This window comes from Ustilaginoidea virens, chromosome 6, assembly GCF_000687475.1.
Source record: "Ustilaginoidea virens chromosome 6, complete sequence".
Lineage (NCBI taxonomy): Eukaryota > Fungi > Ascomycota > Sordariomycetes > Hypocreales > Clavicipitaceae > Ustilaginoidea > Ustilaginoidea virens.
Window position 1 is genome coordinate 119253 of NC_057321.1, and position 26589 is coordinate 145841.

The following is a 26589-nucleotide window of genomic DNA, read 5'->3' on the forward strand; positions in this document are numbered from 1 at the left end:
GTGACAGGCGCAGATTGGAGATGAACCGCATGGGAATTTGGCTCGAATTTTTTGCGCTTTTTTTTAAAAAATGAAAAAAAAAAAAAAATTGTCCCGGAGAGATTGACCTGGCTGTGATTGAACCCCGCCCGCCCTGTCAAGAAATGGTGATGTGAAGTGACGGCTGCGGGGCGCCAAGCGGAAACGGTACCAGCCAGTACGGAGCACTCCGCAGACAAAAGTAGGTACTATCTTCTCCGTACAGGGGTGTGGATGCCCGTCGGTAGGGAGGAGCTTGACGCATAAACCCGCGGAATGATTAATCCGGCCACTAGACTCGAGTTAGTACATATCTACATCTCACACAAAGCCGAGCAGACGGCCCAGAATTTGCAATCCTGCACGGAGGATCCCCCATTGTTAAACCCTGGCTCGCGATAACACCGCGCTAGCAGGGGCCGCAAAGATGCCTCCAAGAGGCTTAGCGGGCCGGGAAAGCGCAATTCTGCCGTGATCCACGCCAGATAATAGTCGCGAAACCCACAAAGTTGGCTAAATGGCATAAGAGACCTCCACTGTCCTTTTTTTCCAGTGGGAAAGGTATGAAGAACTCGCCCCAGGAACCAAGCTCACAGCCTTGGGCAAGGCTGGGTCCACATAGTACCTAAACTTATGGCGGCTTGCTGGGGGTTCATGAGGAAGACGATGAAGAGTCCAAAGAGTCATTAAGCAAAGCTGTCGAGAGAAGATAATGGCTCGCTTGAATGCTTGCCTGGCCCTGCGGAGCGTACACTGCATGGCAAAGCAAAGGAAACTTCCTTTCCAGCTCGAGCAGAACGTTTCGCAGGCGTTTCACGTCACGAATTGGATGTCTACTGCTGACCATCTGCAAATATCATTGCCATGGAAACATGATGCAAGTTGTAACTTTGGAAAGGAAAAAAAAAGCATGTCAACTCCACGGGTAAATAGACCAAGAAACCTGTATCCTTCGTTCCCTTCCCTACAATAACAATGCGGTGCTCGTTCTGTCTCCTACGCCAAATCTTTCCAACTTATGTAAAACATGCGTTTCATCGTATACATCGTAAACATTATAACGCAAAGATCAGCATTCGTCGTCGCAGCGAGTTCTGTAAGCTTCGAAGTTTCCACATCAAACAACTGGATGCGTGGGTGTGTCCAAGGCCTGCAGATGACGTGTCTCGGTGGGCCGCAAACGAGCAGCAACCGGCACTTCCAGCGTGTCTCGCCTCTCTCTTCCTCGACCTCTGCTTGAGTTGTCGTCCATCGGCAACGGACTTATAGGAGAAAGCTCACGCGAGCTTGTTTCGGCCGGCGGCATACTTGCTCGTAGACGAGACGACGAGGGTGCTGGAGAAGGCGATGGGTGTGCTCGGCGTGCAGGCCATGGTGATGGGGGGTCGCTAGACGAATTGGCAGGTTCAAGCGCGCAGCCTGATGGTCCGGCTTCGATGAAACTGCTGGCCCTGGAACGTGACGCTTGAACAGCAGGAGTTCCATCTGCTTGCAGCCGTTTACTGTACAGCTCTTTGACGTGTGCCAGGTTTCTATTTCTTTCCTTCTCTCCTGGAATCTCCGGAAAGTCCAGAGCAGCTCCATCTCTAAATTTGCTTAGATCGAAAGAATCGTGGGTTACTTGGCCTAATAGGCCGCTCCAGGCAATCAGTGCATCTGCGGCTTTGCGTCGACTTCCGCTCAGTCCATGAGCCGAAGTAGTCTTCGAGTTCCCCGTGACTGAGAGACCGTTAATTTTGCCCTTGAGACGACCACCTTTATCCCTGGAGAAGCTGCGCAACGTCTCGTCCACTGTGTCTGTCTCGTCAAGTGAGTGGGAAGGCGGAAGGATTTGCTCCTCCGTTGGCGCATGGGAGGAATGTTTCGGACATTCATGTTCGCATCCCTTTTCATTATCGCTCGGCCCATGCAATGCGGCTTCAATATCTGCCGCTAGGAGAAGATACAAGGATCCTACAATTGCGATGCCTGTTCCAACAATCGGACCCCACTGCCCTATTGGTGTGGTTAGAGATGCAAGGTTATGCTGACGTATAAGGCCTTGAAATTAGATGCTGCCTACCAATACTTGCCATTGGCTCGTTCTGGTATCTCATCTGGTACGAGAAGAAATTGATTTCGCCGACAATCAGCACGGCCAGCCCAGCGGCCGTAAATATCGGAACTATGGCAACGCTAATGAAGAATCTGATTATCTCATTGACATCGTTCATCTTGCCCACAGTGGCGCCATTTGTGCCTTTGATCGGTTCGCTGCGAATATCGTCGTTGATGCCAAATCTAGACTTCCAGTTGATTTCCAAGATTTTGTCCATCATGGATGCCAGCCAAAGGATAGCGTGGACGCAGCATGTGGCGCACAGAAGGGTTCCTGTACCAAACGAAAGTTTGCTCGGTGCTGGGATCAGGTATATGTTGTTTGCGGCTCCACCTCGCATAGGCGACTGTGGTCCCGCAGGGGAGGTATTGCAAGTCATGTTGCAGGCGGGTTGTGCATCATACGGGAAATCATGGGGATCCCCGGACAATGCCCTGCCTTGATCATCCATATAACATGTCGTGGGAACTGCTCTGTAAAACTCCACGGTTAAGCCAAGCAGTCCTATGAGAATGAGGGTCAGAATACAGCAAGCGGAAAAAAAAAAGCAGAAGTCGACAAATCAGATAAGGACTGATTCAATACCTGCCAAGATGAGACCAGCCCAGAGGAAAATGGCGTTGCGGCCCGGGTCATTGAAATATGTTCGTGACAACCTAACAGTTACAGGAGCAGCCAGGATGCCGATTGCGCACAGTTGAAACGCGCCATAGATGTCTAAATCGACGGCCCCTACATTCGGATTGCAGCCCCTCGTCAACATGCGCTGAAGGAATTGATGTGATTGACATAAACGAAGGACGCAAGCATACCGTCGCGGTGGAAAGCTGCCAAGGCAATGCCGTGGAGTGCCGCAACCGCTGGAAACAACAACGCGGCAGCGAGACAGGCGTTCTTGATCCACTCCGCTTTCCGGGCAAGCACACAGGCTGCTATGAGGACGTAATATCTGCCAAAGAGGTCAGCTCGAGGCCACAGTTGCAAAAATCCACAGTTTGGTTATTCCGCGTCAGCCAGGACGGCAAGGCTGAAAGCTCGAGGCGATGCTAGGCTTACAGGATCCTAGATCCTGGCCCATATTGTCCTGATACAGGCCAGGCACAAACAACCTCGATTCCTTGCTCATAGACGTCTGAAACATTCCGGTCAAGTAAAGCTTGATTAACCGTAGTGCTCATCAGCGGGGACGAGGACAAGGCGGGCATGGCCCTTTCCCCTCCATTCCCGCTTCGCGGGAGGCTGGTGGTTGTTTTGGTGAGACAAAGAAGACGAGGAGGATACCGACCGACGTGGGGCCCAGAGCGTCCTAGCAAGGGGTAAATGTGGGAGTGATTGGTATCGGGCACTGCAGATGAAGAGACGGGACGCGCAAGAGGTTTTTATAAAGGGTATGATTTTGCGCTGCGCGGCTTTGCTCGGATGGGTTCTCCATATTCTAGGATGACTATGGGTGAATGAGGCTGAGTGTCTCCGAACTTGGAAGGAACCAGCCGCAATTGCACCTGCTCTGACAAACGGCAACCTGTCGACGGCACGGTGTTGGAGGGGGGGCACGAGGGACAATGCCCCAGCCGCCATGCCGTTTAGGGGAGCTGCATCTGCATCAGGCAGCAAAATAACTAACTAAATGGTACGGACTGAGCTCCGAAGCCGCTGTTGACTTCAGCCGCTTCCATTTATCTTTCATGCCGCCAATTGAATCCAATTACGGGTGAGCATGGGATGACGCGACGAACTTTGCAAGGCATCAGAGCAGTCATGCAAAATGAGCTTATGGCAGCTTGCCTTGGGTAATGTTTCAGTCTTCTTTACTTTCGAGTTCCATCGCACCTCGACTGACTCTCGTAACGCTTCATTTCTCAATTCTACTTTGTCGCAGCTGCACATGAAGCCCCGCCACGACGCGCCTTGATGTCCTCGTCGGTCAGCCTTAAATGGGGCACAGCCTCTATGATCTCATTGGTCGTGTCCAATGAACGAGATGACCTCATACCCCGCCAATCAGTGCTTGTATATCCCAGTCTCTGGGTACGTACCTAGGTGAATAAGGAACTTGGGCAAGTTTCAGAACTTAAAGAAAGTTCCTGCCTTGCTTCAGCTTTCGCGCGGAGCTTTTCTTCTCATTTTCCTCGTCTTTCCCCGTCCCCTTCCGTTACCCGACCTCCAGACAGCCCGTGCAAGCTGGGCTCGTTTGTTTCATGTTATCAAGCGGCTGATATAATCAATCAGGCACGGAGAGAAGCATGGAATAGCAGGCTCGTGGCGCGTAATGGCTGACTGAGGGGGACAGCACAGGACTCTTGGGACTCTCAATCTTTCCACTCCTGCGTGTTGAAGATCCATTCGCAGTTGCGACCAATTTCAGATACCCAAGCTCCATCGTCTGCGCTTTCGCTTCTACTTCATTTGGACAATTTATGCGCAAATTAATCTTTTGCGCCCTCGCTCAGGAGCCCGAAAATCCCGTCCGCTGTTTTGAGCCCTTTGAGGTCTTTCGCGCCCGAACAAGTCTGGTAGACCCGCATAAGTATGGACGACGCTATTTCGCTAGATACAGACCAAATACGATCTTGGCGATCCATTATCACGCTCGTTGTTTTCATCCTTACCAGTAAGTGCTCATGAAAAGATCAATACCTCGCTGCCTCTTGCTTACAATCTCCTGTTAGATATTAATGTGCTCTTCCCATTTCATATCCCTTTCTACCTTCCCACAAGAGTTTGGCGCTTAGTTGTTGGCACGTTGATTCATCTTCGAGTCATACCGCCTAGGCACAATGCGCCTGAGGGTGAAACAGCCGACGATGAACAAAATGGCAAGCTGAAGCCATGGATCAGGTTCCAATTTCCCATGAACTTTGTCACCGCGCCACTAATCGCGGATCTCTTTCTGCTTGCAATCTCGGCAATTGGCCGAAAGGAAGTTCATGATGGAACCCTCGGGGCCGACAACATTTCTCCCATTGACATCATGGCATTCTTCCTTACTTTGGCGTACATTGCCATTTCTATTGATGCGTCGGGGTTGATTCGATATCTTGCGTTCAAGGTACTGCAATGGGGCGGCAGAATCGGCCACCGGCTTTTTTTCCTCCTCTACGCTTTCTTCTTTCTAATTGGCAGTTTCATTGGCAACGATCCCATCATTTTATCCGGCACGGCTTTCTTGGCCTACATGACCAGAGTGTCCAGCAACATCGTCCACCCTAGAGCTTGGATTCATACCCAGTTCGCCGTCGCAAATATTGCTTCTGCGATCCTCGTTTCGTCAAACCCAACCAACCTGGTTCTCGCTGGGGCCTTCAAGATCAAATTCATCAACTACACCGCCAACATGATAGTTCCTGTAGTGGTGACTGCGACTGTGCTCTTTCCCTTTTTGCTCTACATTGTGTTTGCTAACGAGTCTTTGATCCCGTCTACTATCAAGATGCACGAGTTGCCACTAGAGGCTCGAGGGAAGAAGCCGGTCAATCCTAATATTCCTCACGCTCGCGGACAAATGGAAGAAGAAGAAAACAGCCTCGAAAATGATGAGCAGGTCAAACTACTTTCACTGGAAGAGATTATGAATCCCTTCCTGGACAAGGGCGGTGCTGCATTTGGTGCCGCCATTATGGCGGCTACCCTTATCACCGTATTAGTTCTCAACGCCGTAAGCACAGGTACCGATGCGCGCCCTGTCTTCTGGGTGACACTCCCAGCCGCGTTTGTTATGTTTTGCTGGGATCTCGGTTTCGGCTGGTATCATCGTGCTGAAACCCGGCAAATTGCTCGCAACGGTAGACAGGAACTTGAAAACGCGCGTGCGGAGAGGGTGTTGCGGGAGGAGCAGCCAGCATTACCACCAGTAGCTCAAGCAACTGCGAATGGCTCTATCATGAATGAGATTGAGAGACAAGGCTCGATTCCTGGTGGGTTATTGGAAACTGAGAAACGCGGGCCAGCTGCAACTACGCCTTTGCCTCCGGCCATTCTTGTTTCTGAGAATCCAGACGGCGCAGCGATCAGAACCAGTTCTTCATCCGAATCCCTTCAAGCGACGTCAACCTCCATCCCTGAGCGGGCCAACGGAGGGAATGCCCCGTATGACGAAAAGAGCGCAGCCCTCTTCCAATCGGCAGACGGACAAGCGATGGCTTTATCCCCCACTCCAGACCTCCTCGTATCATCTAATGGGGACGGTGATGGCCCAAAACGCTCCTCCCAAGCACCGTCGTTTCGACCTGACAAATGTCGGACGACTTTGGTTTCCCTCGCCAAAGGCGCCTTTCGCTGGGCCCAGGAAACTTTCCCTACCGCAGCCGCAGTTGTTCTCCATTTGCCTTTCGCCCTGGTACCCTTTGCGTTCTCCATGTTTGTGCTTGTACAAGCCTTGGCGACCAAGGGCTGGATTCCCGTTTTTGCGTATGGATGGGACCACTGGGTGAGGAAGACTGGGACGGTTGGTGCTATAGGCGGCATGGGGTTTCTGTCCGTGGTTCTTTGCAACGTAGGTTTATTCCCTGCATGTTTGTGCCCCGAATGCATCGAGGCTAACGATTGTTTGATGCAAGTTTGCCGGAACAAACATCGGTACGACGATTCTTTTATCCCGCGTTATTCAGACCTGGCAAGCGATCAATGCGGAAAACAAGACCGAAATCAGCGACCGTACGTTTTGGGCTACGGTATACAGCATGGCTATTGGTGTCAACTACGGCGCATTCAGCACAGCATTCAGCGCGTCATTAGCAGGGCTTCTCTGGAAAGACATTTTATCCCGCAAACACATTCATGTTCGGGGGCTTGAGTTTGCTCGAGTGAACCTTCCTATTATTGCCATTGCTATGGTCGTGGGTCTTGCCGTCCTTACTGGGCAAATATACATTGTCCGCGGCGACCAACCTTATGATCACACGTGAGAAACATTGGCCTCGAAGGGACCAATGGTGAAATGAGGTCTATCTTTATCTTGGCTTCTTAAGATGTGGCTAGAGCATGGGTAAGGTAGATGAGTTGAGACGCATTCACACTGTACATACGGCATTTGGACATGATGCCAACCCTCGGATATGATTGTTCTGATTGAAATAGTGTTGCCGGGGCTACGTATCGATAGAGATGGCGAGATTATCAATGAATAATGACTCGGTTTTAGACTGGGGCGAGCTCGATATCTGTTATTTCGTTTCCTCCCGTACATGCAGCGGTGGCCATCACGCGCACAACACCCGGCCTGTCGCATAACGCCACCTCGCCGCGGATCAAACCTGCTGAATTCGGCGACTCAACAAAATTCCATGCTTACAGGGCACACTTGCTGATGCGATTTGGGCAATGCTGCCCGTGACAGTTTGCCAGCAAGACCGATTGGCGGGTTTCAAGCACCGCAGTTAGCCTTCTGTTCTTTACCTAGATACATGTATTTATCCCTCCCCTCTTGTGCATTATCCAGCTTTTGATCCAATCAAAACCCAACGATTGCGGCTCAACATGGAAAGCGAGTGATTTCAGCAGAACGAGGCAGGCCAGGCCCGGACCGATCTGGCGCGCTTGGCTGCACTGGGCAAGTCTTGGCCACAGCCCGGTTTTGGCGGTGAAGAAACAGCATCGCCAAGCATCCCGTCCAATGTCTTTTGTCCAGAGTGGAATGTGACGTACGAGAAGCGGGGTTGATGTCGTCGTGCGCCAACACGGGGGCATTCTACTGTTGGTTCCGTACAGCCACGTCGATGAAACATCGCCTTTGAATTAAACTCCATTTTGGAAGCTGCTAGCACGAAAATGTAGTCAGCCGATGAATGTCACCGATGGGGTTCGTAGGTAGGGTACGCCTTGTTTGCTTCGGTACAGTTGTCGCGGGGAGCGGAATGACTGATAAAAGTTGAAGTCTGACTTGTCCATTTCCCCAGCGGAGCGCTTTGGAAGGAATTGTGTTTTTCGAGAAGCAAGCCTTTCGGCCAGAAGATAGTAAAAAGGATCCTGCTATGAAACCACGGGTGGAGCCTCACATCACGAAAGTGCCACTGCAGATCCCATACAACCTTCCGAAAGTGGCTACTCCCGAACATGGCGTTTATTCTTCCAGTTGACGCGGTGTACTTGGCGATGGGCAGCATTGTGACGTCGCTGTTAAGGCCAGAAGAACTCTGGTCATCTCGGCCGGCCAAACGATCCACGCTGCGAATTATATAATGCTTTCACAGGCGTATCAGACAACGCATGCCGTTGTGGTGAAAGAGAGAACGCCAGCCGACAGAGTGTAATTCAAATAGCCAGGTAATTCTTCTTGAAGTCGTCCCTTTTGGCTTGCCGTTCATGTGGTTTTAGAGTCTCGCCCTTCAAATTCCTGTTACCCAGGGGCAATCGTTGCTGGTTGAATGCAGCCCATCATGAAGTCGTTCACCGCTTTCTTGGTACTTTCCATCTTTTCTTTTCGCAGCATGGCAAGTACAGACGTTGCTCCCAATGCTGAAAGCCTAGCGGCCGCGGATTCTCCTCTCGCCGTATCAATGGAGGAGGTGATGGAGGCGAAGCTTTCGCACAGGGAAAGGGACATCGCCGCTGGCGTTTTCGACGAGGATCGCTATGCTCCTCAGAGTGCCACGCCTTGTAGGAATGGCAATTCCGGCGAGTATTCGTGCGAGAATGTCGACTTGAGGGGGTTTTTGCGCCATCAAGATCTGGGGAGCGAGACTCGAACTGGCAACGACGTCTGGGGTAAGTGGCTACGCCTCCTTCAGCGCTTACAAACATAGAGTCTCATGTTCTCTTCACTAGGCTGGACTTCGTTGAGCGGGAGAGAATTCGGCATCGTCGGCCAGACAGACGGCGTGGGTTTTGTCGAAGTCCTCAAGGACGGCAGCCTGCGGGCCATGGGGCGCCTTCCCACGCAGACGACCGACAGCGTCTGGCGCGATATCAAGGTCATTGGCAGGCACGCCTACATCGGCTCCGAGGCTCCTGGCCACGGCCTCCAAGTCTTTGACCTGACCAAGCTCCTGACGGTTGATGCCAGGAGCCCGCCCACATTCGACATCAAGTCCGACCTGACGGCGCACTTTTCCGGATTCGGAAGCAGCCACAACATCGTGGCCCACGGGGCCACCCGGACGATCTTCGCCGTGGGGACTTCCCGCAACGGCTCGTGCAAGGGCGGGCTCTGGATGGTCGACGTGTCTGATCCCGCTGAGCCCCGGGATGCCGGCTGCTTCGCGCAAGACGGCTACGTCCACGACGCCCAGTGCGTCATCTACAAGGGGCCGGACAGGAGGTACCGCGGCTGCGAGATTTGCTTCTGCTACGACGAGAGCGCCCTCACCATTGTGGACGTCACGCGGCGCCGCAATGCCAAGCGGCTCTCGGTCACGCCCTACAGGGGGGCGTCGTACACGCACCAGGGGTGGCTGACGGGGCATGACCAGCGGTTCCTGCTGCTGGACGATGAGCTGGACGAGGACCTACATCGTCGATGTGGCTGACCTGACTAGGCCCGTGTTCACGGGCTACTACAAGAGTCCGGCCAAGGCTATCGATCACAACCTGTATGTCGTTGACGGGCTGTCGTACATGTCAAACTATGGCTCTGGGCTACGCATCGTCAACGTGACGTCGGTCGCTGAGAACAGCAGCGGCTCCTGGTTCCGCGAGGTTGGGTTCTTTGACGTTTATCCCGAGGATGACGCCGTGGGCGGGGAGGTGACTTTTAATGGGGCTTGGTCGGTGTATCCTTATTTCCGGAGCGGAAACATTCTCGTCAACAGCATCGAGCGTGGGATATTCTCCGTCAAGCTCGTTTTGTGATGGATGGTTTTTCGTTTGTTTGTATAAATGTTGAGGGTCAGGTGTGGTCTGCAAGAGCAGGTTGGTAGATGCTTGTGGTTGTCGTCAATGGCCAGAACATTGCACCAGCGGGAACCTTTTGAGTCGATGTGACTCTGGAGCGGCTTTGGGCAAGCTGGTCTGCCATTCTTTTGACTTGCATTGAGCCTGCTTGGCCGTGGTCGCTGAGAGGGGGTTGGTCGGAGGCCGCCAAGATGAGCTCTATGATGCGCAACGAGCGGCATGAATCTGGAAAAAGTGCTAAGACGCCCAATCTGCCGTGTCCCGCGTTAAATAGGGGATATAGATTGGACTCGAAAATATAGGGACTCCTTTTCTTCTTTAGGCCCAGCTAGGAGCCTGAAAATTCTGGCGCATTGGATATAGGGGAGTCTTAAAGCACCATTAGTCGCGGCGTGGGCTCACTCGATGTTCAGGGCAACATAGTCTTAATCCTGATCTAAGAGCCAGAGAGAAATGACAACAACAGTAACTCACTAGCTAGCAATGCTCGTTGTTATCAATGTTTATCGCAATCAATGCATCCTGGGAAGTAATATTCAAGGTGTCGTGTATCATAGTATTCGCAATCAATGCATCCTGGGAAGTACTTTTCAAGGTGTCATGTATCATGATATCCGCAAGATTCTCATAATAACGCCCCGCCGCCTTGATGCCTACGGACACACAACGATCGCAGAGTCTCGTGCATGTCACATAAAAAAGAAATGTGTGGGCCTCATTCGTCCGTCAGCTGCGGCTTATAGAATAAGGGCCTTGTAGGTTCGAGTCTCGATTCGAACTTCACGTGCTAATGTCTGACGTGAATGCTACTCACGTAGAGGGTAAATGCGGAGGTGCTTCTTCTCATTTTCGCCCCTGCTGCCTCTTATCCATCCGCCCCCTTGCTTCTGTGGCAGATGAGCTTATTAAGCCCATGTTCGAATTATTAGCGATGCTTGGGATGACAGCTGTATCCCAGGTTGCCAGAGCCACCTCGCCGTCTGTTGTCCAGCATGGAACTTCCCGAGCTCTCGACGAATGATTCGGCCTCGTCACGGCTTCCGGGGGCGTGTTTCCCGAAGACGTAGTCAGCCTGGACAAATTGCTGGCAGGGAGGCCGTGTAGTCCGCACTACGTACCATCCGTGATACCAGAATCCGGCTGGCAAAGGTTTGTGGCTAAAGTACACTCGGCCAAGCTTCTGCACCTGGGACGATAGTTGTTATTATGGTTAGCCTCGTGATCTCCCACGACTGTATTGGCCCGTCTTCCTTGGCTATGATTCCGAGTTTTGATGCTCGCTGCATATTCGGATACGCTGGGAAGATGCGTTTCACCTGCGCTCCTTCATGGCTTCATGCCATGTGCATCTTCGATGGTTTTAATATTTACAGCATTCGCCACCAGCCCCATAACCCGTCTATCCAAACCTGTAGCTTGCACGGGGCCGTATCCAAGAGCATCTCCTGAGACCCCTGTAGAGGATGGTGAATAGGGCCAAGACCTGCTGCTGCCCAATCTTTGCTGCACGAGAAGCGAGATTTCTCACAGATACAGAGGCAGATTCAGGTCAATTTCAGGGTCACTGGCCCAACGAGTGCTTCTGTGATTACGGGTCCTCGGTAGATGTTCATTCGTACCAGTTGACCTCCACATCAAGAGTTCTAGTGCCTCGGAGCCAGATACCTTGTCTTAGGTGGCTAGTCTAAATACCGAGACCAGTGATGCAGGCGTTCGCATCGATAATGGTTGCACTAAAACATGACGCCATATAAAGTGCGGTTCTATTGGGCTTCATCCTGCGATACATAACCCAGTGCTACCTGGTACATGCGGTACATGATTAATCACGAATATTAGCCGACGGAAACAAAACGTAAAAAACTATCGTCACCCGGCATTTCTTGCGCAAATCATCGCCCATATCTGACTCGAGCTTATCCCACTTACGTCAGGACCGATGCTCATCTTATTGGTTAGAGGCTGCTGCGACGATTTAACTCTTTTTCCAACTTGACACATATTCCAGCTCCATCGTCGGTGTCGGTGACTTTGCGCAGCCATCCAACGAAAAAAAAAAGATAAAAAAAACAGGCTAAAAAATGGTATGTGCTCATCAAATCCGTTCCTGCATGGGTCACCGCACCCATCATCTACATGTACCCACCCAGAAGCATTGCTTAGGCCATCGACATCGCCGACCGGATTCTGAAACCTCGCACCGAGCCCCCTTAAGCCGTTGGCGCCAGCGTTCAGAAGTGCACATGCCACGCCACCACCATGTTGGACTCGACCACCCGTCCGCTTCTTCAGGGGTCAGTCAACCTCGAGACTGCCTTGCGAGATGACGGCATATCCTGCGGCGGCTAGAATATCCAGAGGAGAAACGACGATTCTGGAGCTCACTGGCGGCGCGTAAAGTCGACATTGAATCCATGATTCGCCATCAGTTGGGCGTCGACTAGTGCCACATGAGCGCCATGGAAGCATGGAAGTTGGGCAGGTTCAACGTCGTAGTTCCTATTATGCTCCCCCTTGAAGAGACTGTGTTCCTCCGCCTGCCACTTCCTTACAAAGTTGGCGATGCACGCTGTCCGGGCAACTCGGACGAGAAGCTTCGGACCGAGGTTGCAACCTACATTTGGCTTGAAGAAAACTGCCCTGAAGCTCCTATTCCCACCCTTCGCGCCTTTGGTTTCCCCGACGGGTCTGCGGTGAGTCTGGTCTATGCAAAGTCTCCATCCGGCGCCTAACATGGATCTAGTATGCGCATCCGAGCAATGCTCCTCTCGTCACCAAGACCCTATAACGGTTACGGAGATGGACACTAAGACTTCTTGGGCGGCCGGTTCCGTCTTGCTACTGTATGTACCTAGCAGCAAGAGGAACCCTCTGGAGCACGGCTACCTCATTCTCAGTGAAGCCAAGGGCGAAATGCTTTCCTTGTCCTGGGAGAAATACCGTCACGATAAATCCTATCGAGAGAGGTTATTCCTTGGCCTTGCCAACGTAACCTTGTCATTAAATAGAACGCCTCTGTCCCGCATTGCTTCCCTTACGTTGCGGCCCAACGGCTGTGTTGCGCTTTCAAATGGACCGCTGGACCTGCACTTTCAGATGCTGGAGAATGAGGGCATCAGCTCTGGAATCCCGCGACATAGGACGTATGCCGCATTCGAGCCTTATATATCTGACCTGATTTCCCTCCAAGATAGCAAGATGCTACATCAACCAAACTCAGTCCGCAACTTTGCCGATGGTAAGAGGCAGCTCGCGGCCCTGGTGACTCTGCGAGCCGTCATGCCCACCTTCATCCGCCCACAGTATCGCGAGGGCCCTTTCCACTTGACCCTCACCGACCTCGACCAGTCAAACATCTTTGTCGATGGGCAGTGGAACATCAAAACGATAATCGAACTTGAGTGGGCATGCGCAAGGCCCATTGAAATGCAGATGCCGCCATTCTGGCTCACTTCAAGGGCAGTTGACGGGTTCAAAGACGCAGACGAGATAGCCGAGTACGATGCCATTCTCGCAGAGTATCTCGAATTCTCTGCAGCCGAAGAGAAGCGACGCAACGGCGTGGCGCTCGAGGCGCCCATCCAGCGACATGTGTGGAGAAGTGGCGCCTTTTGGTTTTTTCATGCGGCGTTGACACCAAAGGGCATGTTTAACCTGTTCTCGCGGCATATCCATCCTCACTTCAGCAAGGTGCATCCCCAGATGATTATATTCAACGAGATGCTTTTCTGTTACTGGGGCTTGCAGGCCGAGAAGACGATAGGTTTGAAAGTCAGGCAAAAAGATGAGTACGTCGAAAAAGTCAGGCAGGTTTTTGGGCAGCCCGTGGAGCAGCGAGCCACGTGGGGAGGGGAGGATAGATTGGCCGAGCCCCGAGCCCCGGGCTACAGCAGACGCTGGGTAGATTTCTTTCTTATTGTGCAGAGCTATTACTGGCGTGGTGCGGACCAAAAGTTGCACTCTAGCAGGATGTACATGTATATCACGACAAAAACCATGATCTTGGGTAATGACTTGCTTGGATGCTCCATCTTGTGCTTGTAACGAAACACTACGAAGCCTAGCGCAATTACCGTTACACAGTTCTTATTTAGATGACTTGGCTTGGAGCCCTTTTTTATTTTGCGTGAAGTAGACGGTGAGAATCTGCAAGGATCTGGGACGACGATGCTACAGGCGCCGGAAGGTCTGGCATTTCTCATCGCACGGCTGCCACGGCAGTGATGCTCTCCCCTGAACGAGGCGGCGGGCAACCACAACGTCAGGAATTTTGACCAAAGCAGCCGATCATCCGATATGCCAGCGTTTGCACTTTTGTCTGATAGAATTTGATTTCGAGCGTGCATGGTTGATCTCGCTCAGCGGGGTAAGCTAGCCAAGTGCACTAATGTCCTCTAGGCTTGTTTCTGCATCGAGGAAAACGGGCGAGTGGCGCCGCTTTAAGCACGTAGCAGATGGAGCTTTGCTGTATAAGAAGATGATTCGTATCGTCTGCGAACGGCCCAGACGGGGAAGACGAGCACGTAAACAGAGCGGGAAGAGTTTTCAAACCCACCGGGAACGCTAAACCTAAAAGAGAACTTGTACCTTTGCACCTATTTTCTATGAGTAGTGACGTGCCGCATTTTTACTGCTGCGAACCTTTGAAGTGTGCATACTTATCTTAAGGGAAATCGCGATTTAATGCCACTTTTGATAATGTAGAGCTTCTATTGAGGCCTATAATATACCCATCCTTCGTGCTGGCTAGAGTCTATCTCAGGATTTATCTGCAAAGATAAGGGACTTGGCCTAGGGCTAAGATTACGTGGAACTTGAGGTACTAGGCCTATTGTATGAAATGGTTGGCTGTATTGAGCCATTTGAGGGGATCTAGCTGGCCGCTGTGCTATTAAGTGCGCTGCTTGCGAAGGCGCTGCTTGCGAAGGCGCTGCTTGCGAATTTACTTGCGAAGAAAAAGGACTTGGCCTAAGGCTAGGATCGCGCGTAACTAGAGGTATTGGTGCTCTTCTGTAGAAAGGTTGCGAGGATGCAGCCGGCCAATGTTCTATTATTGAAGGGCCTACTTAATGAGGCTGTTGGTAATGATGATGATGATGATGATGATGCATAGTAGCCTATTGCTGCGAGGTCTGTAGAGCCTCAATAGTGCCTGCTATCCGTAAGATAGCAGCCTAAAGCTCTTCAATCTATTGTTGGCCCTGGTTATGCGCATTTCCTTGTTTCCTTAGTTTCTTTATGCTATTACGGCTTAATAATGCCACTGATGATGCCCTTGTTCTAGAGGCTTCAACCTGATGAACAAAGTTAAAGATCGCATTCCCTTCTCGTTCGTCAATACTAAGGATTCTGCCTATATAAGACTCGATTGATAAGAGGGGCTTCGGCTCGTTAGATTGTATGCCTCATTATCATATAATATCAGGATCGGGCTCGCGATAACGGTTAAGAAGCTCTTCTTCATCGGGCTATAAATAAGGCAATTAGTAGCTATTGTGATAGGCAAAATGTATGACATACTGTTGTTGCCTTAAGCCACCAGTGAGGGTGTACATCTTTTATCTCAAGAGGCTGCCCACTATCAATCCTACTAGCAATTATATGCTTGCAAGGGAGCCCGTACTGCGATGTAAAATGGCCACTGCATAGCTCTAAGGCGCGTTGTGTTTGTGCCCGTTGTTTTATTGCATCGAGGGCTAGCTTGACTTACTATATGATGAGGTCCATCGCCTGCCACCCAATGCGAAGCATAAGATTGCGAATAACATCATATTTATCCCAGGCTACTTTCCTATAGGTGAATTCAGAGTCGAATTGTATAGTAAGTCGCTGCTTACGCCACTGCGTCATATCCCAAATCGCAGAATGAAGCTCAAATAGGTCGATAAATGGGTGTCTTATGCGCCGCTTAAGCTCGTAATATATGCTTTCAACTCGCGATATGGCCTGTGTGCCAAAGTTAAGGTATATTCCTACAGTATATTTGGCAAATTGCTCACGCCATGGAAGGTAGGTCGTATTAAGGTAAGATATAATTGCTAGAATATAATAATTAGCAGTGAAATGCATAGATGGGTCATTAAGGGTTGATTATACGCTCCTGGTAAGGAAACGAGGCGTAAAGATGCTGCTATTAAGATAAAAAATCCTGCTCTGAAGGGGCCTTTACCACAGCCATCCAAGCAGTAAGAATATCATCAGCAGTATTATTTAGTGATAATAATATAAAACCTGCTGAATCAATTGAATTAAATACCTAGATTGCCGCAATATAGCTTAGTTCTTCTTCCTTAGAATCTTCTATAGAAGAAGAACCGTGCTCTATTTCGTCATCCCTATCCTTCCATTCTTCGCGTTATTATTTTTTTGCAGCCTTTTTTGTCTTATAACCTTCGATAATCTGACAACCCTCAAGGGTTCCATTCCATTTCTTCTTAATATTAAATACAACATTCTTAAGTATATGCTATATACAAACTTACTGTTGTAATATAGGAAAGATACTTCGAAGCGAGGTCTTAAGGGCGGCTTCGAAATCTATAATAATAACCGAGGGTTCTTTAATTAAAGCTCGTTCTTGTGCCCTTCAAAGTGCTATAAGAAACCAAGTATAGGCATCAATATCTTCACGGGATGCTAATCCAAATGCAATACTGAAATTTGTATATAATAATAAGATACCTGTGACTTGCATTAAGGGGAGGTTAAAGCGGTTAATCTTATATATATTATCCATTAGCATTACCTCTGGATTCTGCTTCTAATCACTAATGCAGTCAGAATATATCCAGAACACCCGGCAAATCTTTCCAATTTCACTTCGATCAATTTCATAGTGAAAAATGCGGGAATCTTTAGAAAGAAGGTCCACAAAGGCTTATATTAATATTCCAGCACTATATTCGGCGAGTTATAACTTTCGCTTAAAGAAAAAAACATCCAGGGTATTGATCAGAAGCTTAGGATATTTGCGCATAATCTGCTTAGCAATTTGCCTTACTGTTAGTTGTATTCCTTAGGCCTTTTTTTCTATTACTGAAAGAAGCCTATCCTGGCCGAATTGTTGTTGACTTTATAGTCGTAATGTGCTTAAACTAATAAGGGAAGCGATTCGCTTATAATTATATGATGAATGTAAGACTTTAAGATAAAAGAGATTATTATGAATATTATATAGAATTCGGGCTCGAAAGGGGCAATCAGTCTTATATAATGAAGTATTATAAATGGCTCTACTTTGTGCCCATTAGCGATAATGACGACTTTGGCGGCATTGCATCGTGATATTTACCACTAAAGTCGTGCGAGGATTGCGTTTTTTACTGCTAATAGTGCATACAAAGCCCTCAAGACGTTGATGGTCCTGAATCGCAGTAATTGCATCTTGCGATGTATGATATCCACACTCAATATCAGATAAAGGGATAACATAGGGCGTCGGAGTTGCTTCTGAAGCCATTGCGTAGGCAAAAGTCGTGATAATATATGTGGTGGTGTAGAAAGGAGAAATGTGCCTAGAGTAGCAGGAAGGAAGAAAAATGCGGCACGTCACTACTCATAGAAAATAGGTGCAAAGGTACAAGTTCTCTTTTAGGTTTAGCGTTCCCGGTGGGTTTGAAAACTCTTCCCGCTCTGTTTACGTACTCGGGGAAGACAACGCACGAGTCATGCACGGCTCGTGCCCCCAATCGCAGAAACATAATATCTCATACGATCAGAAGAAGATAAGTGCGCACTAGTAGGCGCCACCATATCTGGTGCGAACACTATTCAGCGCTTGCATCGTATCCTGCCAAGCTTGTGGATTCTTCTTGTCTTGGAGAATGCAGGTCCGGATGTCGAAGGATGGGTACCGGCAGGCAGGCGGCCGGCTCATGGGTTGCTATTTTTACGTTGTTTTACAGGGGACCCTAACTGTGAAGCCGAGGTTACAGATTGCTGCCAACAAGATGACGAGGAGATGAGAGCATCTCGGCTGGCACTTGCAAGGGCGAGATTAATCCAGCAGGGTTGAATGGCCCGCTGGCGGTGCGTATGACGACGCATTTCAGGCACAGCTATGGTAGCTGAGCAACCGGAGTAATGTTTGAAATTCAAATGTCCTACTGTCAGGAAGCAGGGAGAGAAAGCGGTATATTGTAAAGGGTTGACCTGACCTGGCTCAACAGTACTCAGGTCACCAGCTATTTATAGTGGGCACGGGGGTAACCCTAAGGGGCTACTGTTCCCTCGGTTACATGTGCCACATTCGTACCCGAACATTCCCGACGCATACGAATCCACCGGTATCCCCGCCGACACCTACCATCCCTTAGACTGTATTAAGGTGCAGCTTTTGTAACGGACCAGGGTTTCAGCCAATAGAAAACCGTAAACTAAAGGGTACATTAGCAGACTAGGAAATAGTATAATAGCATAAGTACCGGCAATTTCCAGACTTACAAAAGAGCTACATCGCACTTATCGCACCTATACGGCCCGGCACATAGCGCTGTGAGGCTATTTCCACTCTATTAGGCTGTTAATTTAGCAGTGATAAGGGCAGATAGAAAAGGCGTTATTACTAACTCTTAAGATATCACTTATTGGCTCTATTAAAAATGCCAGAATTCTGTTCACGGTGCGTTGCCTGACTTTCTGTTTTAGCTTTGGCAGCGAGCACGAGATAGGCAATGGTGGCTTGGGAAATGGGCGTGGTCGGGCACATCGGTCGATGGCATTCGAGCAACGTGGTGGGTAGGTTTGCAAGTGAATACGTTGACTGCTTCAGTCGGCGAAAAATGCTGGAATTTCCTGTTTAGGAGCTTCAGTCCGGCTTACCCCCAGAACAGATCGATCGGCCAAGTGCCCTGGGCCGAGAACCCCGGATTCCGGCGTTTTCCGGCGGCTTCACAATTCGCCGTGCGGCCTCGGAGCGGCTCAACTCATCCGTTCACGGACCGTTGACCCGCAACGACAATGGCTAGTCGGCATGGCGGACTCCACTGCGATCAATGGCCTGATGGCCTAGACCTCTGTTTGCCCTTTATTCGGGGTCACCGAAAGTTTAAATCCGTTGCTGCGTGTCAAAGCACTCTAAACTCTAAAGGCGGCAGCTGGCTGCTTGCAGTTTGGCAACTTTAGTGGGCCAGTTAGCAGTCATTGCATCGGCCACTTGGAGATGCAAGTCGAGCCATGTAGCATTTGTGGCGTCATCAACCCCGGCGTTATCAAGCTCCGAGACTTGCTACCAGGCGGTTTACGAAAACGGCAGCAGCTGGAAAAACAAGCCGCGATGACATCAGCAGCCGCGGCTCCCTGGCGCCCATGTTGCCGATAAAATCGTGCAGCAGCGGGGTCTGAAGCGACGTCACGGAAAAATAATTGATCTGATTGATTGCTTGGGCAACGTACATGCCACTTGTACTACAATCTATCTAGAACCCTTCCTGTCCGTTTGCCGGGAACACCTCCCCAGCTTTTCTTTATGTGGGGAATGGCGTGTTATGAAGCTTTTAGGACTGTGCTGTGGTGGAGCCCGATGAGCGAGCTAGTTGGAAGTTTGTGTTTCCTCCCGGAAAATGCCATCGTCGACAATTTGGTCCAAGTGATGTGAAGGCATCCACGCCACTCGTCAAGCAAAGCACCTTACTGCTCGGGATTCTAAATTGCTGATGATCTTGGTTGCTTCCACTCTCGCGGCGAATCCCTTTGGCTGTGTGGTCCACGCCAGCACTGCGCCGCTACTGGAGGAAACCGTGTGGCTTACCCCATCTTGCTAAACGTCGAGCGCCATGGAAACTGGCCGACTTGGTTAGTCTTCCTGACTCTAGAGATGGTTTGCTCCGGATTACGTGTCAGATACGCGCCAGATGGATAAGCGGGATACGGTCCTTTGCCAGTCACCACTGGTCGTCATTCCAGCGATTTTCCTGCGGGATAGACCTTGGATGCTACTAGTCGTGACAGTCGGGCCCGGCCCAAACTCGGGTGACTTACTCGCAAAGATGGGGTGGTGGTCCTGAAGCAGCTCCGTTTCGCAGGCATGACACGTCCAAACATCAAACGTGTCTTTCTTGGTGCTCGAAGCCGTCAGGGAGAGAAAACGACGGGTCGGACCGGTTGCGCAAACAAGCTTTACAGAACAGGTAACTATATTTAAGTCCAGCCAACTCTCCAGCGTCTGGCTATCTTTTTAATTTCCATCCCCTATGTTCATGCTCGCTGAGAAACCGCAAGACCAGTTTCTCATGGCAGCAATCCGACTTCCTTCCGATTCCGGCTACGGCAGTGATAATGGATGCATCCGAAAACCGTGGCACCGACGACGCAGACTCGTCGAGCTCGCCGTACGTGATCTCACTTGGTAGGGAAATTCCCCCCGAAGAATACAGTTTCTACCTTTCGGAATCGGTGACCTGTCCCAGCATCCTGTTCCTTGACGATGTCCCCGCTGTCCATGTCCAAGTGCGCGGTCTATCAGTCTCTCTCAACACCGCCCCGTCATGGCTCGAGCCCGCTACCTACCCGGACTTAATATGCGGCAAGTTCGACACGGCCCCTCGCAGCAAAACTCTGCTGCATTCGGTGGCTGCCGACATGCGTCCCGGAACCTTGACGGCCATCATCGGCGGCAGCGGTTCCGGTAAAACCACACTCCTGAATGCCATGGCAGAGCGCACCACCAGCTGGAGACTGAATCAGGAGGGAGCCGTAACCTTCAACGGCCAGTTGGGTGTCCACAGTGCTCGCCACGCCTACGTCATGCAGCAAGACAGCTTGGTGCCAACACTCACGGTGCGCGAGACACTCCGGTACGCGGCTGCGCTACGTCTTCCCGCAACAACCTCACGGGAGCATCGCAATGGCGTGGTGGAACAAGTCCTTTGCGAACTGGGGCTGAACAAATGCGCAGACACCAGAATCGGCAACAGCCGGAACCGTGGTTGCTCGGCAGGGGAAAAGAAACGCGTCAGTATTGGAGTTCAGCTGCTGGCGAATCCATCCGTTTTGTTTCTCGACGAGCCCACGAGCGGGTTGGATGCCACGAGTGCGCATCTGCTCATGCACACTCTCAAATCCCTGGCCAGCCAAGGCCGTACGGTCATCACAACCCTCCATCAGCCTCGATCCGAGATTTGGCATTTGCTTGACAACCTCGTCGTCTTGTCCGAAGGTGCACCCATGTATGCCGGCTGCGTCCTGGATTGTCTCCACTGGTTCCAGGAGCTAGGCTTCACCTCGCCGCAGTTTGTGAATCCAGCCGATTTCGTCATCGACTTGACCGCCATCGACAAGCGCACTCCAGAACTTGAAGCGGAATCCACTGATAGGTTAAATGGCCTGAAGTCTGCATGGGCTGAGGAGAGTACCATTTTATATCGGTCCGAAGACCCTGATGCTTCATATACCGGACAGAAGCCTGTGGCAAACACGCAACATGCCGGCCCGTTCCTCCGCCAGCTGCGATTGTTAACGGTTCGAACTCTTAAAGTAACGCATCGAGATGCGCTTGGAAAAACAGCAACCTGGGTCGAGGCAATCTTCATGGGTCTTCTGACTGGGTACATATTTAATGGCCTCGGGCGCGATCAGATGGGGATCAGGTCTCGCGAGGGAGGATTGTATATTGCGACTGTCTTGCAAGGCTACTTTATTCTCCTGCTCGAGGTGTACCGGATGACCATCGACATTCGCACTTTTGACAACGAGTCGGCGGACGGCTGTGTCGATGCCCTGCCGTTTGTGCTCTCTCGCCGACTTGCTCACTTGCTCACCGAGGACTTGCTCGTGCCGGCTGTATATTCCGCCCTGGTGTACTTTCCGGCCGGGTTCCAACTCACCTCGACCCAGTTCCTCACTTTCCTTGCCATTACAGTCATAAATCATTCCGTTTGCGTTTCTTGCGCCATGACAAGCGTCGTTGCTGCGCGCCGTTTTGCCAGGGCTTGCTTGCTAGCCAATCTGGTGTATACGTTGCAGATCCTTGTTTGCGGAATGCTTATTCAGGTCAACACCATGTCTGTATACGTACGGTGGCTTAGATGGATTTCCTTTGCTGTAAGTTTCCCCTCGATTCCTGCCGTGTGCTCCTGCGCACCTGAAGTCGTCTGACAGTGTTTTGCAGTTCTACGCCTTTAGCTCCTACGCAGGCAACGAGTTCCAGGGCAACTTTTACGAGTGCCCGCTTCCAGGCGGTCCCTTAAACCCAGCTTGCCAGCCGTACTCCGGTGACTTTGTCATGGAGTCGCTTGGATTCCCTAGCAACTGGGTTGCTCGCCCCATAATCATATTGACGTCGTTTCTCGCCTTTTTTACCATTTTGTCAGTCTTAGGTTTGCGGTTCCTCAAAGCTGATACATCAATTTCTCGGTCCCAGACCTCGGACACGGACTTGTCGGCAGGAAAGGAGAAGATGACGGAGCGCATGTTCCAGGAGACGGGGATGATTGACCTTGGTTTGGACGGGCTTGCCCTTGTCCTCGATAAGAGGAACGGCTCTGGGAAATGGCAGCCGAAGAAAGTTATCCTGTACCCTGTGACGACCACCTTTCGAGCCGGCGTGCTGAGTGTCGTCATGGGCCCGTCTGGGAGTGGAAAGACGTCGTTGCTGAACGCAATGGCGTTGCGACTTCGAAATACGGTGCGCGCAAAGTACCGGACTTTTGGACATGTGACCTTCAACGGGTCTGTTCCCTCGGATTCGGTTATCCGATCGGTCTGCTCCTACGTCTGCCAAGATGACGACGCCCTGCTTCCGTCGCTGACGGTACGCGAAACGCTAAGATTTGCAGCCGGTCTTCGACTCCCCTCCTTCATGCGCACCGATGAGAAAAACCGGGTGGCGGAGGACGTTATTATGAAGATGGGATTGAAGGACTGCGCAGACAAGCTGATTGGAAGCGACACGATCCAAGGAATTTCTAGAGGAGAAAAGCGCCGCGTCTCAATCGGCATACAGATCCTCACCAACCCTCGGATCCTGCTTCTGGACGAGCCAACATCAGGCCTGGACGCTTTCACGGCCAGCTCCGTCATGGAAGTGCTGCAGGGCCTGGCAAACGAAGGCCGCACTGTCATTATGACAGTTCATCAAGCTCGGTCGGATCTTTTCCATCGTTTTGGTGACGTTGTGCTACTGGCAAGCGACGGGTTGTCAGTCTTCCTCGGACCTGCGAGCCAGATGCTGGAGCATTTCTCCCACTTTGGTTATAATTGCCCAACGCAGACCAATCCAGCTGATTTTGGTATTGACATGGTCACTATCAATGAGCAGCAGGATGAACGGGAAGCGAAAACTCGCGATAGGGTGCAGAAGCTGATTGAGGAATGGACTCGGAGTTACGCAGAAGGTCGCTGGCAGCCGTTTGGTGATGCGGTATGCGGCATCCCGGAAGGCGGCGAGGCAAACAATAACGAGGACGGTAAAGACCACACTATAGTGGTCCAGCAGGGAAACGCGCCACTAAACGGGCAAAACGGTCCCTCGTCACCACGGCTCAGCAAGGCAAAACTCTTGACCCCCGCCGAACTGGCCGCGCTTATTGGGAGACGACCATCCATCCTCACTACGCTGCCATTGCTTGTCCAGAGAGCTTTCATCAACATCCGCAGACAGCCGCAGCTCGTCATGGCGCGCATCAGGCATTGCGTAGGCTTGGCCGTGTTGCTTGCCATCTTTTTCGCGCCCATCGGCAACGACTACTTCGCAGTGCAAACTCGCATGGGCTTTGTGCAGGCAGTCGGGGCCTTTTATCTCGTGGGAATGCTGCAGAACGCCGTAGCGTACCCCTTCGAGCGCGACGTCTTTTACCGCGAGAACGACGACGGGGCGTATGGCGCCGGCGCATTCCTCGCCTCGTACACGCTCGTCGAAGTGCCCCTGGAACTGCTCAGCTGCATGGTGGTCAGCGTCCTCAGCACATTTGCCGTCGGCCTTCCCAGAAACATGGCCATGTACGGGGCTTATTCAATTGCCTGCTTCGGCCTAGTGTCGTGCGGCGAGTCCCTCGGCATCATGTTCAACACTCTTTTTGGACGCTCCGGCTTTCCGCTCACCCTGATGGGGTTTGTGCTGTCAATCGCGATGGCCATGGCCGGGGTGTTCTCTATTGATATGCCGCGATGGTTGCAGGCGGTGAATTTTTTGTCTCCGATTCGATATGCTACGCGGGCTGTAGCTCCGTTATCGCTTCGGGACGTCCAGTTTACATGTACGGATGGGCAGCGATTGCCGGTTGGACGGTGTCCCATTGAAACGGGGCAGCAGGTTCTGGAGCTGTACGGGTTTGATGTCGACCCGTGGGTGAATGCCGCGTGTCTGGCGGCTTGTATTGTTGTGTATAGGTTGATGGCGTGGGCTCTGCTGAAGATGGCGCGGGCGCGGTGGGCAAGTCGCAGGTAGCTACAGTGCGGATGTTGAAGGATGCGCAGGCCACTTAGGATGTTATATGTAGATGACCAAGTAGGTAGTAGAGGAGCATTTACCTCGCAAAAAAGCTCAGGAGAATACGGGTAGCTGTAGCTCCCTTTCTGCTATATGGCTGCTTCTATTCTTCTAGGTGTTTTTGCGACGTGATGTTCCTCCGCTACCTACTTGGTCATCTAGATGTAATTATTCGTCGACCGCGAGTCTGGTGGCTTGTATTTTTGAGTATATGTCGACGGCGTGGGCCACGCGGGCGCGTTGGGCGAGTTGTAGGCTGTAGCTACGGTGCGGCTATTGGAGGAGGTGTAGGCCTCTCGAGGTATTATTTGTCGACGACGAAGTAGGTAGTTGAGGAGCGTTACTTCGCAAATGACCGAGGAGAATATGGGCAGTTGTATAGTTTACTTTCTACTATATGGCTGCTTCTATTCTCTTTGGTGACTTTGTGATGTAATGCTCCTCGGCTACCTACTTGGTCATCTTCATGTAATTATCTTGCCTACATCACCTGCGGATTGGAGCACAATAGTAATTTATTGTTCACACAATTTTCTCGAGGCAAGCGCTAAAAGTGCTTCTAATATATAAGCGGAGGGCCATGTTATGAGCGCCTCTACTTTCAATTGCTATATCACGATGCATATTGCAGGGGATATCGTCGGATCGACTCGGATATTGCCAAGTTCTGGCTCGGTTATGCCACTATAACCGCGGTACAAATAGTAGCGCCATAGGGCTACCCTATTCCCATTGCAGTCTTGCAAGTGTTGCTTAGTAGCTGACTTTGCTATTTTTGAAATGAATTGTATTTACCCATACACTCTGACATAGTAGCTCTTATGTATGTAATATCATCTTCGTTCTTTATCGTCGTTTGATAGTCGAGCATATACCGTTTGACGTTTCTCATCATACTGTTGCTGCCGCTCTTCAGATTACTTAAGCAGAGCCAGCCGCATCGGTAAATCTCCTATGATTACTCGAACTACTATGTAATTACGTAGCCTTGTGCACAAGAGGCCATCTAAAAGCAATAATCATCAATCATTGATTCTATTCATTTTTTGACTATCGATAACCGCTGCGGAGATTGTAAATGTTCGATACTTGTAGCCGGGTTAAGTCCATGACCTTGCGTCACTTTGTAGTTATACTAATAACTTAGTATTAAGGTGTACTCTAATGGTGCTGAGAGGACCCGAGCCCGCGCTTCCTCACCCTCTCCGCAGTATTATTTATGCGCACACAGTCCAATTTTTCAAATCAAGCCGAAAAGAAGGTGCGGTAGAAAATTGCCGCAGATGTAACCGTGTTGCAAAGTATGTGAAGTCCCAGCGCTTATAAAAGGGCCGGTCATGGCGTCCGTACTTGTTGATAACATGCAGCAAAAACTTGACCTCACATCAAGTGGCTTCATACTGTGAAATAAATCACGCTGCTAGTTGAGACACGCATTTTGTGAATCCCAGAACACGAAAAAAGTGCCCTGGTTCACCAGCTCTTGTTGGTTATGAGGGCCACTTTATCCATTACCTCAGGAGCCGCAGGGATACAAAACGACCCCCAAACGCCAAAGTCCTGTTCTAAACTAGTGTTCCTCCTCCACTTAATAGAGAGGAGTGTTTCTTTCAGCTCACGAAGATGCGTTTGTAGTAACTATTTACCCTAAGCTACTAAAGGCAGGCTAAGTTTATAGATAGAGCCCTACTACTAGCTATCTACTACTATAGTCGACAGCACCACGCAGAAGATATTTATCATTGCGATAATAGATGCCTAGAACCTTGCAGAACAATTTCAGCAGATTGTGCTGATGACAAGCAGTACTTCCGCAGCTTCCTCTCAAGTAAAAATAGAGCAATCCCATCGTCATTTCTCTAGCCTTATTGGAATTAAATCTCCTCGCATACAACTGAAAGCCCGACTTCTAACTATTAGCAATAGCTGCCATTGCCTGTCCCAACTGCAACCACGTAATATGAGACGAAGATATTACAGCATGAGTAATATAATCCACACTTCCATATTTACTTAGATCAATTAAAGACTTTGGATAAAGAGGCAAGCAAGAAACACCCCAAGTAGCTTTATCACAGTCATCAGGCTGGTTATAGGGGCCCACCACAGGCGCTCTGCCACGAGTTTCGCCACCCTTCAACTAAGCAGCATTGGCCTGTTGATATCGAGACGGGATACCCTGGTTTTATCAAGGCCTTGCGGATGAATAGCTTAAGTATAT

At 50.6% G+C, this 26589-nt stretch overlaps 5 protein-coding genes across 5 annotated transcripts; 4 read left to right on the forward strand and 1 right to left on the reverse strand.

Annotated features, from left to right (window-relative positions):
• Positions 1 to 1295: 1295 nt before the first annotated feature.
• Positions 1296 to 3294, reverse strand: UV8b_07112 (uncharacterized protein; the record flags this gene model as incomplete). Its single annotated transcript, XM_043144609.1, has 6 exons — positions 1296 to 1406; positions 1490 to 2013; positions 2081 to 2620; positions 2702 to 2848; positions 2929 to 3065; positions 3173 to 3294. 6 exons carry the CDS (start codon positions 3292 to 3294, stop codon positions 1296 to 1298), a joined length of 1581 nt encoding a protein of 526 aa, XP_043000544.1.
• Positions 3295 to 4645: 1351 nt separating this feature from the next.
• Positions 4646 to 7020, forward strand: UV8b_07113 (uncharacterized protein; the record flags this gene model as incomplete). Its single annotated transcript, XM_043144610.1, has 3 exons — positions 4646 to 4727; positions 4786 to 6608; positions 6673 to 7020. The coding sequence occupies 3 exons, from the start codon at positions 4646 to 4648 to the stop codon at positions 7018 to 7020; spliced, it is 2253 nt and encodes a 750-aa protein (XP_043000545.1).
• A 1521-nt stretch (positions 7021 to 8541) lies between these two features.
• On the forward strand, positions 8542 to 9901 carry UV8b_07114 (uncharacterized protein; the record flags this gene model as incomplete). Its single annotated transcript, XM_043144611.1, has 3 exons — positions 8542 to 8818; positions 8879 to 9524; positions 9589 to 9901. 3 exons carry the CDS (start codon positions 8542 to 8544, stop codon positions 9899 to 9901), a joined length of 1236 nt encoding a protein of 411 aa, XP_043000546.1.
• Positions 9902 to 12402: 2501 nt separating this feature from the next.
• On the forward strand, positions 12403 to 13987 carry UV8b_07115 (uncharacterized protein; the record flags this gene model as incomplete). The annotated part of the gene is made up of 2 exons (XM_043144612.1): positions 12403 to 12636; positions 12755 to 13987. The coding sequence occupies 2 exons, from the start codon at positions 12403 to 12405 to the stop codon at positions 13985 to 13987; spliced, it is 1467 nt and encodes a 488-aa protein (XP_043000547.1).
• A 6231-nt stretch (positions 13988 to 20218) lies between these two features.
• Positions 20219 to 24326, forward strand: UV8b_07116 (uncharacterized protein; the record flags this gene model as incomplete). Its single annotated transcript, XM_043144613.1, has 2 exons — positions 20219 to 21982; positions 22050 to 24326. The coding sequence occupies 2 exons, from the start codon at positions 20219 to 20221 to the stop codon at positions 24324 to 24326; spliced, it is 4041 nt and encodes a 1346-aa protein (XP_043000548.1).
• Positions 24327 to 26589: the final 2263 nt, after the last annotated feature.